This window comes from Lissotriton vulgaris, unplaced genomic scaffold (genome assembly GCF_964263255.1).
Source record: "Lissotriton vulgaris unplaced genomic scaffold, aLisVul1.2 SCAFFOLD_1102, whole genome shotgun sequence".
NCBI lineage: Eukaryota > Metazoa > Chordata > Amphibia > Caudata > Salamandridae > Lissotriton > Lissotriton vulgaris.
The window spans coordinates 537,995-555,587 of NW_028242580.1; the positions used below are offsets into that span (position 1 = coordinate 537,995).

General features: G+C 43.5%; 1 protein-coding gene across 1 annotated transcript in view; it reads left to right on the plus strand.

Moving 5' to 3' along the window:
- The window catches only part of LOC147668903 (E3 ubiquitin-protein ligase TRIM17-like), a gene marked incomplete at its 5' end in the record, with an annotated part of 400,957 nt that overhangs the window by 299,267 nt on the left and 84,097 nt on the right, over positions 1–17,593 (plus strand). Inside the window, one exon of the mRNA XM_086948368.1 lies at positions 2,251–2,481. Coding sequence (XP_086804494.1) covers positions 2,251–2,481 — 231 coding nt within the window. The remainder of the gene's footprint in view (positions 1–2,250; positions 2,482–17,593) is intronic.

Below are 17,593 nucleotides of genomic sequence, written 5' to 3' on the forward strand. Positions count from 1 at the left end.
GTAACGCCGCCTGGGGCCATCGCCCTACTGACTTGCTGCACTGTTTGGGGAGAGAGAGGTGTGAGGGAATCAGGGGTGGAGCGCTGCAGGGACTCGCATTACCAGGAGTCCCTGCTTGACCTTTGCCAGCTGGTCTGCGCCCCCTGACTGCCCCGCCTCCTGGACGGCAAAAACATAAAAACCAGTTGGCATCCCATGCACTGGGGGGAGCCTTGAATTTCGGACGCCTGGACCTGCCCGTGGGGAACTGCACCTGGGACGCTGCACCCTCCGTATCCTGGAAAGGAGCCCCTTCGCCACACCTTGCCGCACCCGCTTCGCGGGTGCCGCTGCGCGGTGTGTAACGCCGCCTGGGGCCATCGCCCTACTGACTTGCTGCACTGTTTGGGGAGAGAGAGGTGTGAGGGAATCAGGGGTGGAGCGCTGCAGGGACTCGCATTACCAGGAGTCCCTGCTTGACCTTTGTCAGCTGGTCTGCGTCCCCTGACTGCCCCGCCTCCCGGTCCCATTTTCCATCTACAAAACACGCTCTTGGCCACGCTGCGCGGGAGCGCGCGGGAGCGCCGGGCTAAGCCCGGGCAAAGGGCGGGCCCTCTGTGGCCCTCAGTGGACCGATTAGGACGGGACGGGCCACCCCCCTTGTAACTTTTGCTAAAGGAGGTATAGTGTACACACTTCATTTTAACTTTTTTCTGTAACATCACTATTTTCACTTTGATCATGCCCTGTAAGGGGGGAACAAGCTCAGCTGCGCATGGGTGTCCAGGTCAAGTGGTGCAAATGCACCAAACGATTACCACAAGCTCCCTGCCTACTGTTCATGTGACAGACATAAACTGTCCTTGTTACTCTCCATCTAGTACGCTATCTCCTCCACTAAACTCCTCAAGAATGCATAACCTGTCCCTGTGGGATGAACTAAACAGTCTATGCAAAACAAAGTATGTCAGTGTGGATGCACCCTTTTTCGCCAAAGGCACCTGTACTACAAATACTAAAGGCAGTACACAGGAATCCCCCTTTTTATTGAACAAAGTCAACACACAAGCCTCTGTACTTTCATGGTTATTACCCGTTAATAGAAAGCATGATGAGGACAATGCCGAAAGGACTCAATCCAAATCCCATAAACCATCGGTAAGCCCTGCATTGTCTTTTCATAATCTCCCCACCACCATGGAGACTGATGTCAAACTGGATGAATCAATATCTTATTCCCAGATCTCTCTTCTGACTCAGATTGAACAACTTGTTAAAACCATCATTTCCCCACTAACAGAAAAAATCAACGCCATAGGGGAAAGGCTCTCGGGTTTAGAGAACAAAATCACGGCTATCCTGAAACCCATCGATAATCCAGTAACATCGAACCGACCCCAGCCAACTACCACTTTCCCAACTGCTAAGCTAACTGCCATCCACAAAAGCATGCAAGTCACCCTACAATCCCCTACAATCCCAGATTCAACTACTTCCAAATCTCCTTTCAAACCTGTTATATCAAGGCCCTCAGAGGTCAAGACAGTACGCAAAGCACCATACATACACCTCCCGCCAGAAGCCGCGCCATATGTGTCCGTCCTCTCAGGAGTACCAGCACTCGCGATGGGAAAAGCTGAAAGACAGCAGGACCTATTGAACAAAGTTATATTCTGGATGGGAAGAAATAGACCCCTACCACCGGACAAAGACGGCGGAATCCTGAGTGTGAGAAGGGTGGGCTGGTTGGGCCCACTACCAAAAAACATTTCAGGGGACTTGGTACTGGTTAGATTCAGGAACCGGAACATCGCACCATACTTAAGATCTTGTCCACCCCAAGAAGGGGATGGCCCAATACATATTTGGGATCTACCTGATTTTTATCCCTGTATGCCAAATATCCCCCGGTCAGGACCAACAATAGCCTACCACCACCCGTTGGGTGGGGAAGTCCAGGTACCCAGTGGTATTAGTTTCTCTGTTTCCAACAGATTTGATCCATTGTTCAACTGTCGTAACTTTTGAGTCTACTCACCTTAAAGGACAAACCCGTGTATCTTTACTCCAGATAGGGATAAACCCCTTGAATAACATGTCACACCACTGAACTCTGAGGTTGGGGTTATGTCTTTTTTGAAATTGAAGTTATGTTATCCTTGAATGTACATATTTATTTTTAATGACTGTCATTTTTTTGTACGCTTTTATGATTTTAAAATACAAAATCGAATAAAGCTTTCACTGTAACACTGTATTGTTTTAATCAAGGAAAACTACAAGAACCAGACAGAGAAGATCATTAGTACATTTGTGCTGCTGAAGCAGTTTCTGGACAAGGAGAAGCAGCAACTTCTCAGCAAACTGGAAAAGGAACACGAGGCGAATATGAAGAAGACACAAGAGAAACTGACTGAACTGAAGGTATCACAATCTACCCACCGGGGCCTCATCGCGGAGTTAGAGAAGAAGTCTCAGCAACAAGATGTGGAAATTCTGAAGGTAAAAGCTGGTGCCTTATGCCTGTGAATGTTCATAGCAGGTTTGCTTGCAGTCATGAACAGACCTTGTTGGGTTGTGAAGGAAAGCCCTTTGTAGCTCTGGACTGCATGTTCACCTGCCATAGGTCATTTCCCCCAAGAGTGGTATTCAATTTTTTTTCAATTAAATTTATTTTATTATGTTTTGGCTCTCAAAAGAGGGCCACATAAAATACATAATACAAATACACAAAAAGAATAAAATACAGTAAAATACCAGAAGACAGTTACAACAATTAACATCAGACAAGAATAATCAACAGCAGACACCTCCATATTTCATTAATAAATAGCTAAAAAAACCTTTAAGAAAATTAAAAATATAGAAGCAGAACATTACATTTGGGGGTAAATACAAAGCCTGCAAAAAGTTATTTGCATTAAAAATGCCGAGTCGAAGACAGATCGGCTTTAACCATTTCAGCTGCAAAGAGCACAATGCAGGACATACAAACAACACATGAGTTTGATCCTGAACACTCATATTACATAGGTTACATACCGGAGAAGATCCATACCATTTTGATAAAAGGAGATTTAAAGGTAATAAATCATATCTTAGGAGAAACCATAGTCTTCGAACTCCATGTGGAATATTCCATGTGACATATGGTTGGGCAAGCTTAATAGAATAAGAGTTAAAAAGGAGATCACATCCCTTCTTTTCTTGCAGTACATTCTTATCCAATTTAAAACAGAGTTCCCATGAAGCCTGTTTCAGCAAGGTTTTTAGCTGAGTCGGGGAATGTGTAAAAAGAGTACTTTCATCCAGCTCTAAAAGTGTCACAGCTTTTCTGAAATTCCTAACTATTTGAGAGAACTCTTTAAAGCTACCCAACAATTCTCCTTTAAGAAGAGCTCTCAATGATCCCGGTTCTCCTCTGGCCAAACATGCCACCCATCTTACCAAAGCGCATAATCCCTGTACCCAGCTACTTCTAAGGCCGAATTCAAGCCTACATGCGGCCAGCGAACAAGCTGTGTTAAGGGTAGATAGAGATCTTAACAGTTTTCCTTCAACTGTATGACAGAAACCCCAATGCTTCAGCTCTACAAGTTCTATTCCATATAGGAGCGTTGCAGGAATTTTTGCCCTAAACACCTCCAGTAGACAAGCAAAATGTCTTTTCCCTGTAGCCAAGTAAAGGGAACACAAACCTTTGCCATGTGCAAGGGCTTTACGCGAGCTATGATCGATATGGGGCTTCTCACTCAAATTGGCCGAGATTATTTTACCTAAAAAAGTATAGGATCTAACTACTTCTAATTTCTGGCCACCTATATACCATCCAAAATTTTCTGATCTGGATTTCTTTTTTCCTGAAATGCACATAATTTTACTTTTAGAAGTATTTATCCTCATAAAATGGGACTCAGCAAATACATGTGAAGCCTGCAGACGATTAGCCAAGCCCTTAGGTGTTAAGTCTAGGATGAGGATATCGTCTGCATACAGCAAACAGGAAATAGGAAAACCCCCCACAACCGGGGCAATGCCCGCACACGCAGACAGGGAAGCTGGGAGATCAGCAATGTACAGGGAGAACAATAATGGGGCCAAAAGGCAACCCTGTTTAAGTCCATTCAAGGATGGAATTAGTTGAGAGAGACCCCTTTCTCCACCTTGAAGCACACAACACCAGGTATTCGTATGAAGAGACCGTACAAGATCCAATAAATGAGATGGCATACCCAGTGCTGTTAATTTTCTCCACAACGTACGACGATCTTCTTTGTCGAACGCTGTGGAGAAATCAATAAAAGCAGCAAACATCACCCCTCCTCGAACATGTATGTATTTGTCCGAAATCACCTGAAGGGCGGTGAGATTATCTAATGTACCGTGCCCCTTGCGGAAACCGGTCTGTTCCAATGGTAAGATATTATTTTCTTCGACCCAATCATTAATTAATATTAAAAGACATTTTGCAAAAACTTTTCCGATTGAGTCGAGGAGAGCTATCAAGCGGTAATTCATAGGCTTGTCCCTATCTCCCTTCTTAAATAGTGGGACCAGTATGCTTCCCCTCCAGGAAGCAGGCACCATTTTAGAGATGAAACAAGATCTAAACAATGGAAAAAGTATCTTACTCCATAGAGACGGATCCTGCTTCAAAACCGATATGGGTAACTCATCAGGTCCCATTGCTCCTGAGGAGCGCATGTTCTTAATGGCCATTTCTATAGTTTTCTCCGAAGGGAAGTCTATAGGAAACTCAGCTGCTTGAACAAACCCACTATCCTCAACCTTTGTGCCATTCCCAGCATATAGTTTTGAGATAAAAGAGGACCATACCTCTTCAGAAATAGGACTTACTCCGCATCCCTTGCCAACTATAGACCAAAATTCTCTAGCCTTACCATGCACAACGGCTTCCCTTAAACTTATCCACAATGAGACTTCTTTTTCTTTTTTAAGTTTCATTCTCAATCTACTTCTCCTTCTTTTTAGCAGCGATATTTTATTTGCTAATTCACTAGATCTACAAAGAAATTGCTCCCGCACTAATTTATTTATTTCCTTATTTAGGGGGAGCATTACACTAGGATATGGTAACTTTTTCCTAGGAAAACTGGAGTTTTTTGCAACCCAGGTGATTTTCTCCACAAATTTTTCAAAGTGCATGATTTCAGAACACAGCCAATCACTTAATTCTAGTATGGTTTTACAAAGAATATCCTGCACACCCTTCATGGCACTTGGATTCCAAAAACATCTACCCGAGATTTTATGGAAATTAACACCTTTGTTATTAAATGACCAAGTATCAGAGGGAGGAGGTTGTAAAGAGATACTTATACTAATCACATTGTGGTCACTCAAAGCTGTTGGGGATACCATTAAATCCTGGACAAGCGTGAAAATACCATAATCAGAAATCACGTAGTCTAGAATTGAGTCGCTATGAGGGGACCTATGGGTAAATTTAGCAGGAGTATCAGAGGGGAGTCTCCCATTTAAAATAAGCCCTTCGATTGCAGACAGTTCTTCCATCAATATCTTCCCTCTTTTGTTAGTTTTTATTTTATCTGGGAAGAGTGATTGTGGGATGAGGTAAGCCTCTTCTTTGGATTTATTTCTAAATAAATTTATACTAGAATTAGAAACTTTACAGTTCAGATCCCCAACTAATATTACTTCGGGTGGGGGATATACCTCTTTAATCTGCTTAATGTAAAGAAACACTTGCTTCAATAAAGTATTAAAACATTCTTCGGGAGGAATATAAGCATTAATATTTACAATAGAATTCTTATTGCCAGTGCTAGCGAGACTACCTATTGTTATTGCTTGGAAGAGATTACTTGAATCAACATAATGAGAAAATCTCCACTGCAATTTATTAGACAAAAGACAAGCAATTCCCGCTTTAGCGTGCCCTTTCTTTGAGGGAGAGGCCGCAGCCTCAAGCACAAAGTAGTCTTTCCCTGCACATAAATTATTAACGCACCATGTTTCTTGGATGCAAATCACGTTATCCTCCAGAGAAAACAAAAACTCTAGTTTCTCTGGGCTATTATGTATCCCGGCTGCATTCCAAGATATAATTTTCAATTTATTGTTAAAGATGTTGAAAAAATTTGGGATTGTCTGTGATTTTATTAGACAAGGCACCAGGAAGCCAATTCCACCGTTGGTTATCCTCTAGAGGAAGAAAATTCTGAATTAACTGGGGAGGCAATACCTGGGATACCAAACGTTTGCCTTTTGAAACCCAAATCTTTAAATCATTAAAAGAAGGAAGGGCCCCATCTTGCCCATTGCCCCTTTGAGCCAACCCATTTTGGGGTAAATTAACCTTTCCTACGGAGAAGATAGGTAAAACATCAATTCCTCTACATTGGAAATTTTCAGCCTGTTGTAGTATAAGGTTTACAATAATTTTGGAATAAAATTTTACCCTTATACGTGACACACTGTCTCCACCTAACAAAGTAACCAACTCAATATCACTCGATTGAATGAGTTTTAAACTTTCTAGATCTTTGAAACAGTTGAGTAACCATGTCCTATTTAAGTGCAGGTCGGAATCAAACAATGGCAGAAAGTCCACAATCAGAGTGTCAACATAGGTCATTGATACTTTTGTCAGAGAGTGTTGGGAACATACATCAACCTCTTCTGGTAACAAATAAGGAGGAGCTAGGGTGTTAAGAGCCCCTGACACAACCGGGATAGGTCTTATCACCTCTGCCACTGGGGGAGAAATCAGCCCTCCTCCACTGTCAGGGGGAAGGACTTCCACAGAAGCAAGAGGAGCCTGAAAGAGAACTTTTTCTCCGCAAGCAGAGGCGAGGGTATCAACATCTGGACTCAGGGACTCAGTTATAGACTCACTAACAATATCATCGTTACCAGTTAGAGCATTAGGATCTTGAAAGATTATTTGCCTCTGTCTTTTCTTCCTGTATTCACGCACTGGTTTCCTTTTTTTTCATTTGTTATTTCTATGTTTACCACTTTTTTCCTTTTCTTTTTCTTTATCTTCATCCTGGGGCCCCTTTTTTTCTGGCACAAAAATTGGGAATAACTCAATTACAGCTTTTAAATCTGTAACAATCATGCTTTCTTCCTCTATTTCAAGGTCAGAGACCGTTACACAATTAGCTGCAGCAATAGGAATTCCAGTGGAATCATTTTCTTGAACTACCACTGGAATATTTATGCCTAGATTTCCCGCAGAAGCATTACCACATACCGTTGCCCTCTGAGAGCCCGCCTCAGGAGCAGGATCAGGAATCTTTTCCAGGACTTTTAGCAGCATAGCATTTAATATTTGTGTAACAGAATCCAGAATACAGTCAGAGCTTCCTACAAATTTGCCCAATAGTAATAGTATAGAGGTCAATAAGTGTTCCAGGGCAATCAAGGATTCAGATATAGGTTTTTCACCCAAAGGAACAAGAGGACAAATGCCTGATAGATTAAGCACAGGGCTCCTAGAGACATTTAGCAGTGAAGAAATGTCTTGCGCGTTTATAGAGGGAGTACTACTGTACAACAATAGTCCAGAGGGAGTAGCGCCCGCTGGAGACTTGATAGCCTATTGTAATTTCAGGCTACCACCATCCAAGTAACGACTGCAGAGCTCTAGGTCAATACTTGACAAAGAAGAATCACCTCCAGACGGAACATTGGGCACAGTAACTTTAAGAACTGATGTATTATTAAATTGCTCTCCCTCAAAATTTGGTGCAGAGTGCTTAATATCACTATGCATTTCAGAGTGCGCAAGGCAAGTCTTCACAACAGACCCTGCATGGGAAAAATCCCTCACACTCAGAGAGGAATCCATATTGTCTACCACCATTGCAGGACCCACAGGTGGAGCTATATCAGGGCCTGCAGTTGCATCACCTGGCAAAACCTTATCGATGGGTTTTTCCCACAATTTCAAAAGCTGGCATTGACCCTTCAATAGAGGGTTATTAGCTGATTTATTTCTCTGGGGGTTGGATCTTGTTTTTACGCAAGACCTTCCCCCCAATATTCTTCCAGAGCGGAGTTTCTTTGTCATCATCCTTAACAATATATAAAAATATACAGTAAAAAAAGTTAAAAACCACAAAGAATGAAATTAAGAAAAAAAATTAGTCCATAAGAAAAACGAAACAATGAAGGGGATTCTTGGGAAATATTCCTGCCAGAGTCAATAGATCAGTTCGTCAATTTTTACCACACGATGTGCAGCTACAAAACATATCTTTGCAATTGTTTGAATAGAAGATGTCAATAGCCTGGCCCAGCCCAGCCTACCTCAGTCACCGAGGGCCACAGAGGGCCCGCCCTTTGCCCGGGCTTAGCCCGGCGCCCGCCCGCGCGCGTCCCGCGACGCGGAGGAAGCCCTGTTGGTTTTAGTGCCTCCGGGCGCGGAAGTGGCTGTGTGTGTGGGCGGGACCCACCAGGGAATTTTGGGCGATGTAGTCCTGGTTCCGTTCCTCCCGCTCGGCGGCCGCTTGATGTTCCAACTGCGGCGGCGGGGAGGAACAGGGACACAGCAGCAGGCTCCTGAAGGTGGTGTTATCACAGGAACACCCCCACTAGCACTCCCGATGTGGCTCCTGACGGCGGCGGTAGTGGGAGAAAATGGAGAGCCGGCAGCAGCCTCGAGTACACAGGTACCTTCAAACAGCGATATGCTCCTTCAAAGCACAAGCTCCTCAGTGGGAGCCCTGTTGGTTTTAGCGCCTCCGGGTGCGGAAGTGGCTGTGTGTGTGGGCGGGACCCACCAGGGAATTCTGGGCGATGTAGTCCTGGTCCCGTTCCTCCCGCTCGGCGGCCGCTTGATGTTCCAACTGCGGCGGCGGGGAGGAACAGGGACACAGCAGCAGGCTCCTGAAGGTGGTGTTATCACAGGAACACCCCCACTAGCACTCCCGATGTGGCTCCTGACGGCGGCGGTAGTGGGAGAAAATGGAGAGCCGGCAGCAGCCTCGAGTACACAGGTACCTTCAAACAGCGATATGCTCCTTCAAAGCACAAAGAGTGCTCACTACAGACTTCCCTGTTACATGGATTGGGACACTAGAGTGCTGTTGTAGAAGTGGGCTCACTAAGACACCCCTCTTTAGGAGAGTGGATAATAGGGTGTTTACACAGGCTTTGTGGGGCTGGCAATAGTGGCAGCTTTACCCTTCTTTAACATTTTACCATTCGACTTTTTTATTTTCATCGGTTCATAGGTGAGAAGGAAATTATTTCTATCTGCATGGTTGATGTGTGGGAATGTGAGGTTCGGTGTGCATGGCAAACATGATATGATATGGAACCCATTTTGGCTTTCTGATGTGTCCAGCAGCCTTTGATGGTGGACAATTTTTGGTTTTTTTGTAAAGCCAGCCAGACCTTTGTTAACTGGGAAACCTGCATCGTTGACATTCCTTCCCTTCCCCCCCGGGTCCTTTTATTGACACAGCATCTCATCTTCCTTCTCATCTGCTCCACAAATAATTTGACCTGGATTTTACGGTTGAATAAACATCTATACCAGAGCTTGCAGAAACGAGCTTAGGAAAGGCACCTCAGATAAAGCAGCATTTGGAGAACTCTCCTCATTTTCAAACTGTGTAGAAGAGCTGATTGTTGGGCTCTGGGGATAAATACTGACCAGCCTAAACATACCTTGTTCCAGGATCATTTAAGATCAAGGGCAGGGCAGGTCTGTAACCCATTACCATTGAGCAATGGCTTTGACCCAGCCCCTGAATCTGCTAACTTCTGACCTCCATTTAGCAGGCTGGAGATTAGGGATTTAGAGGGTAATTCTGAGTTTAGTGGACCATAAAATGGTGGTGCTCCCACACCATACGTTGTGGTAATCCAGCTCTTTTAGAGTCAGGGGAAGCGCTTGATTAATACAGCAGAACCGTTACTGCCTCTATTGGAATAATCCTTCGACCCGCTGGCCTCTCTGCCACAGGACTGCCAGATCATACTGCGGTCAGACAGCTTTATTAGACGCTCCCACAACATTTGCCTGTATGCGACCCCTGTGAGTCTTAGCAGTCACAGAAAGGAACATCGCTCCATTGCCGCCTTAAGCAGTGAAAAAAACTCCCTGCATTTTGGCATCATAGAGTTTTTGTTTTTTGAGAAGAACTCACGCTTTGGGAATGTATACCTGAAAAACAAAAAAATACATTCTTCAGAGTGGGCACACCAAGCACAGCCTCCATAAAGTTATTCTGTTTTCACAGCAACCACTACAGCATCTAAATATTTGGGTGGTCTTCTGCAAAGGGAGCAGAGGCCATACCCTTCTCTGACCTAGCAGGCTGATGGCCTGCCCACCAAACTCTGAATCAGACCCTTAGTCTTGGTTAGGGTTCCTTCTAAATGCTGTGCTGGACTGTCTGGAGAGGAAACTGGCCCTGCTTACTGGGAAGAGGATTGCTGGATTCCATCCAACAGAGGAGAATCTTCCATGGAAGGCCTTCATCAGCCCAACTCCTAGAGAACCTTGAGGTTGCCCCTCCGCTGTGCAGGAAGGGTTACTGACTACAGAGTGCTGGTGTCTGCCTTTAGTTGCCCCCACAAGAGTGCAAGGACCAGATCTGTGTCTTCTCCGGGAGTGGAGGTAGTAAGAGTGGTATCTAGGTGAGGCCATGCTGCTCCCAGCGCCGCAATCAAAGTGTAGATCCATTGTACGGTTGTGGAGATGTGTCCAGGACTCATGGCCAGCCAAGCACCGATATATTTTAACTGTGAAGTGCAGCGGGCAGCTTATGAGATATTAAAGGTATCTGATTTCAGCAGGAAGCTCTGAAACATTTAATGCCCTAACATCATGGTTTTAATTTGATTATCTATGAGGCTGGGATTTGTCTTCCTGGTTCCCCTCTTTGTGTGGCTAGATTAATTAGTGTTACTAATTCTGAGTGGGTTCAATCTAGGGTCCTCCAATTTGGATGGTGTCTTTGTTTTGGGTCTGGCCGGTTTCTGTGTGCAAGTACAAAAATCTTGCAACAACTTACTGTCTTTGTAGTGGTGCACACCGGCCTGCTCCATAATATACACCAATATATTACTCTTTTCAATCGTAATGACTGAAGAGTGTGACGCTGAACTGTATCTAGTGGGAACTAAGTTTAAGTGGTAGCCTTATTGATGGAATTGTTGTTTGCTGAGTTATGAGTCTAGCCCTAACCACGTGCTTGGGTAAGTCTGGGACTACTTGGTCTTACTTGTCTGTGATAGTCAGGTGCTAAAGAGAAGTACTTGCCATCCAGTTTGGGATTTAGTTTTATGGTGTCCCCTGGACACTAATGCTAAATGGCTAGATCTGTCTCTATTGAAGCATGGAAAACCCTGATTGCCATGTAACCCCCCACACTAGATCTAACAGTACATTTAATAATCAAGACATTGCTTAAATTTCATGCTCAGTATATAGAAGAAATAACATGAACACACATAGAATAAAATGGAAAGGTACTGTTAAGTGTATCCTGAGATTTCAGGCGGTTGCTGCTCTTAGGTCATTGAAGGTAACTACAGTTGATGCAGGCAGGCATTGGAGTAAATTATTATAAGTGTATCTCACTTCTGGAAATTCAGTAGTATATCACATCTAGGCAGTGTATAATTTTTTATAAAAAAATTACAATAAAAAGTAAGTATTAGGGCACTTCTCAAGAGGCCGGGGACTCACCTATTTCCCCCATCAGCTCTGATAGTACCAGCACAACTACTAATGTTCACACAATTGTGACAGTTCTAACTATTTCATCCCAAAGCTATCAGAATGACCTGGATGGCAGGTATTATTCATTTTTATGTATATTGAATCATTAAACACATTTGCTGTGCTCACCTCAAATTTAGACAAACGGTGCACCCATGTGTTGGACTGTCCTTTGTGCCGGTGTTGAGAATTAAGTGGTGGTGCTGAGTGCCGGCTCAAATTAAGCAGTGCATCTAGGGCAGATGTAGGACACAACTTTACCACTAAAAAACTTAGTAAATGGGAACTTTGTATCTGCTTTTGTCAAACTCCACTCCTGTACCACATACTTTGATGTGCTTGTTTTTTATGCTAATTCATATTCCACTCTGTCATATCTGTTTAGCTCTTTCCTATTCTAATTTTAGAACCTAAGAACACATAGAAAAAGTGAAATGTAATTAACCTATATTGCTTTATTTTTCAGACTGAGGGAAAAGTGTCACAAAGTGTCTGAGACTACAATATTGCAACTCTATTATGTTGTTAATAAAGCGAGAGCAGCAGCACCCCTTCATCAGAGCTAAGCTATACCCGTTGTCCCTTCATGTACCATATTACCTTCATGCGTCGATTGTATATGAGTCAACTACAACCCCTACACCTTTTAAGCCCTTTTCTGAATGTGCAACCTCCCCTGCAATCCAGTGGGAGCTCGAGAATGTTGAGATCAGCAGAGGGTGAAATTCAGCTCCAAATTGGACAAAGCAGGCAAAAGAAGAGAGTGAGACTGACTTCCTCCAAGAAGGTTCAGTTCTTCCATGAGAACATTAGGAGCATTTTAATGCACAATTTCTACATAAATTGGTAAAAATATCCAGAGGTTCTGAAGTGTCATTAATGAAATAGTCCAATACTTTTATGCCATTTAAGCTTTAGTCTCCTGGGGGGTGACGGTGTTGATGGTCCACTGTCCACATAACAACTGTAAAGGAATTGTGGCAAGCCTGTGCATTATTCAGCACAATTTCTAGGCCTGTACAAAATTGCAGAATTCCTTTTGTGATATTTCACGAACAATATGCAAAATCAGGTGAAAATGTATGATACAGGTGGAGGAAGCAAGATGGCGGTGTAAAGCCGCCACGGAGAGGACGCTCCTGCAGGAACCCCTGACCCTCGACTTTACTGACGGCTGAGAAATGCTGTGGTAATTATCGCAACTACAACCCGATGCTTTGTTGTTGAGAAACTCTCTTGCGGAGAAGGTGTGGAGAAGAAGTAAAGTGCTACAAAAGCTTACTAAGGTGCTACAATCTACAATCTACAAATCTACGAGCTACAAGCTAACAATGCAACAACGCAACACGCTAACACGCTAATACGCCGCAGCTGCTGCAGCCGCTGCCACTGTGGAGCTGTGAGGTGCAGTGCTGGTTTCTACACCTTTGCTGAACGCACAAGGGCTGAACGCACTTGGAGTATCGGAGGCTGCGGTGTACTGCGAGCTCGGGATTTCGAAGCTCGGGATTTCGAAGCTCGGAGGCTCGGAGGCTCGAAGAATCGGGGTCATAGGAGATTAGGAAGAAGGCGGTGGCGGTGGCGCTTTCGCGAGTTGGTCGAGAGCCGGGAGACAGGAGCCGGGTGCTGGGAGCCGGGAGCCGGGAACCGGGAACCGGGAACTGAGAGATGGACACACTAAGTGATACAAAGGTGATACAAAGATATAAAAGCTGCATTGCTGCATTGCCACTGCGGTTCCTGATATTTAAAAGCAGAGTCAAGAGTCAGTTTGAGCCTGAGGTTTGGTCGAGGCATGGAAGGCGTGGAAGAGGTGGAAAGGAGGAAATTCTGCGAGCAGAAGGACGAGAGAGGACGGCAGCCGCTGTGAACTAGGCTACTGGCTGTTTGTATGGTGTGTACACGGACAGTACACGGGTTAGCAGCCAGTAGTTGATAGTGTTTGATCTTTTGCTCTTGCTCTTTGGTTCCAGTAATTCTCATTGCCGGGAGAAAGAGAGAAAGAGGAATAATAGTGCTCATGGCGCCCACGCTTACCAAGACCAGAGTAGTCAGAGGTACCCCTCTGAAAGAAGGAGTGGACGAGGCGAGTTCACCAACGCTCAAACCAATTTCACCAGCAGTAGTAGCAAGGATTCCGCGCCTGATGGAGAAACAAACGGGTAAGCAACTAGCCATTCAAGCTCCTCCAATTACTCCAATTACTCCTTTAAAAGGTAACACCAGAGCAGCAATTACTAAAAAGAAAGACAAACAAAAAGATGAAGACGAAGGTGTAGTAGCGTCTGTTGAAATGTCTGTTGATAAAACCATTGAAATCAATAATACTAGCAATCCTGGAATTAATCGTTTGCCTTTAACCAATCCGACTGATACAGGGAATTTAACCAAAAACAACAAAGATATCCCAGATTTGGGGGATAGGAGTGCTGTGTATAAAGTGAATGAGGTGGTGCTTAATGAGAATATTGAGATGGGGATACATGGCGTAGATACTACTACTAAAACTGTCTTACAACCTCCTCAAGCCTCACCAGCCTCACCGGCCTCACCAGTTTTAGATCCGACCATAGCTGATGAGAGAGCTAACACCCATTGTGACAAACACTGTGATGGCATTGATAGAAATGAAGATACCGAGACTGAGATGCTTTTAGAGGCTAACTTTGATGATGAGGAATATGAGGAATTAGTGGAAGGAGGGGACACCGAAGGTGCAGAAGACGTAGACAAAGATATCGAATATAACTCAGCACAATTAAAGACTAGCAAATCCTCTGCCCTCAAAAAAAGAGGGAAAGCAAAAAACAAAGTTAAAAAAGGGGGGAGAAATATGAACCCTGCCGCTTTATTAACTACATTAATGCCAACTATCGGCGGAGGGAAACTGATTATGGACCAGAGCCCGCTGAGTAAGTGGGTTCAAGTAAAAAAAAGAGGGCCCAAAAATCTGTCACTGGATGTACCAGAAAATAATCCTATTGCAGGGGAGAGCCTTAAAGCCAACTCAAAAAATTAGGAAGTTGTTCTACCCGAGAGCTCTGACTTACTAGGACCAGACTTGGACAGGTTGCCTATCACAGTTACTTCTCCTGCTCCTGCTATCTATTGGGAACCTAAGTGACGGTACTACCGGATCTATCACATTGAGCCAGAATGATAAATCCCTCGTATCTACACCCCCCCATAGTGAGGTAATGGTACCATTCAATATTTCCATTTCACCTCCACCGACCTCTGCTAATGCTTCATCTTTGGATCTAATCTTGAAAACATTAATGGCCCATCCTCAAGTGGTACAAGAACAGTTTTTAAAACTAAGGGAATATAACAGTAAAATCCACAGCTGCCTTCAGGAAGTTACCAACAAATTGAGTGGAGTAACAAAGGAAATTGAGGAACTACAGCAAAGAGTAGTCGATGTGGAGGAAACCCTAGCCACTTCCACGGTCTCATCAGATCGACATAACAAAGACATAGAGACTCTGCAGAACAAAGTGGAGGACTTGGAAAACAGGCAGAGGCGCCACAATCTGAGACTCTTTGGAATACCTGAAGGATCGGAGGGAGCAGATGCAAGGGCATACATTGTAAAAACACTACAGAGGGCATTCCCGGATCTCTCCGACTGGGACTGGGACTCTCAGCTTCAGCGGGTACACAGACTCCCTATCATTCCCAGATCTCAAGAGAGTAAATATCCACGGCCTTTCTTAATTCACTTCGGCAACTACTTGCTCCGACAAGCAGTTTCTATTAAAGCCAGACCAAGCACTCCAGTGACAATCGACAATTTAACTTTTTTTGTAAACTCAGACCTCGGTAAGGTTACTAGGGATAAAAGATAGGGGCTACGCAAACTGATCGATCCCCTTAAGTCTTGTGGAGCAATGGTGTATCTTCAAGAACCCGCCCGCCTCAAAGTTATAAAGTCCGGACACACTCATTTTTTTCATGATGTTAAAGAGGCAGTGCACTTTCTTTCAAAAATGGATTCTAAAACTTAACTAAGAAAATAATGGGAAAGAAGGGGAAGGGAGAAAAAATAATATTCACAAGACCAACTTATCATGGATGCTAAAGTTATTAATAATTGCCTAGGATACTTTTTAGTTCTCATCTATGCTTTTTCTCTTAATTGGGTCATGGGTGCTTTCTCTTTTTGTATGAGAATAATACAGAGGGATGGAGTTCCTGGGGAATCCTCTCTGACTGGCTACCCTTCCAGCGGCAGCAGAAGATAGAGGGAGGCTTCCGGGTAGGTACAGAGGGAGGAATTTATGGGGCCTCGAGGCGGGCTCAGGGGTAGAGCTGAGGAGTGGGGATGAGAAGGGACCTGTAGGTAGTTATAGGAAGGGGGGAGGAAGGGGTAGTGCGCTGTTTGGCAAGGGTGGAAAAAGGGGGAAACATGTTTTATTGCAAGAAAAGAATATGGTTAGAAGCAGATATCAAGGATCTCATATCTTTTTTCTTAGAACAATATACTATGCAGAGGAGTCTGAAAAATATAACTATAGGATATGTCTTTCCCTAGATGTTTGGTGTGGAATGTTGCTGGACTCAATAGTAAATGTAAGAGGAGATTGGTGCAAGAAGAAATGAATATGTATAAACCACATATGGCATTTATTTCTGAAACTCATATTGGGTTTCAAGATCGCAAGCTTCTATCACAAATGGGCTACGATCTTGTTGTTTGCTCAACGTCAGGGGCATCAATTAGAGGGGTAGCTATTCTGAAACAGAAATATTTAAGAATGATTATTATTAAAACTACAGGTGATGCAAAGGGGAGGTGGGCTATGGCACAGGTGCAATTTGATCAAAAAAGTTATGTATTTTGTGTTGTTTATGGCCCCAATATAGATGAACCCAAGTTGTATGAACAATTGAATATGGAGCTACTTGAGTGGGAAGGCGAATTGTTGATAATGGGGGACTTCAACTGTGTTATGAATTATAAGATGGACTCTACAAGTAAAGGTAACAGAATCAGGATGGGTAAAGTCAGGGCAGCCATAATAGAACTGGGCAGGATTCATAATTTGAAAGACGTATGGCGTACCAAACATCCTACTATAGCAGGTTTTACATACTACTCGGCGCCACATAAAGCCTGTTCTAGAATTGATATGGTATGGGCAATAGATAATATCTTGGAGAACTGTAATATAGAAATTTGCCCTAAAGTTACATCTGACCACAATCCGATACTGTTTGAATTTAAAACCTTGGATAGAAAACAAGCGCCCCGACAGTTCACATTCCCTAGATATTTATTTATGGACTCGGAATTTATTCTTGGTATCAAAGCTCATATAAAAGAATTCATAACATTGAATATCAACTCAACAACTGTTAATTTTGTATGGGACGCTTGTAAATGCAGCATTAAAGCTATGTACAACAATATATCTTAAGGGACAATGCTGAAAAACGAGGTGCAGAAAAGCTGACTACATCTAATATCTTATTAGCTGAACAACAATTGTCTGATGCTATAATACAGGGTAAAACTAATATTGAAGAGCTAGGATTAGGATTGGTATCACTGCGGGCGTCATTAAAAAACCCCTCAGGGAAAAATACAGTGCAAAAATACATAAATACAAGTTGGCACAATATGAAGGGGGTGATAGAATTGGCCTACAAGGTAGCCGATAAAAAAGCTAAAACTATTATAAAAGTAATAAAAGGGTCAGATTCTAAAGAATATAGAAAATCGAAGCAGATTCTAGATCAATTTGCTAAATATTATTGCCACCTATACACTCCAGAAAATTAATCTACTCTTGATGAAATTAGACAATATTTAGAGAAACATTTATCCGTAAGAATAGATGTGGAAGTAATCAAACAACTTGGCTCTAAGATTACAACTAATGAAAT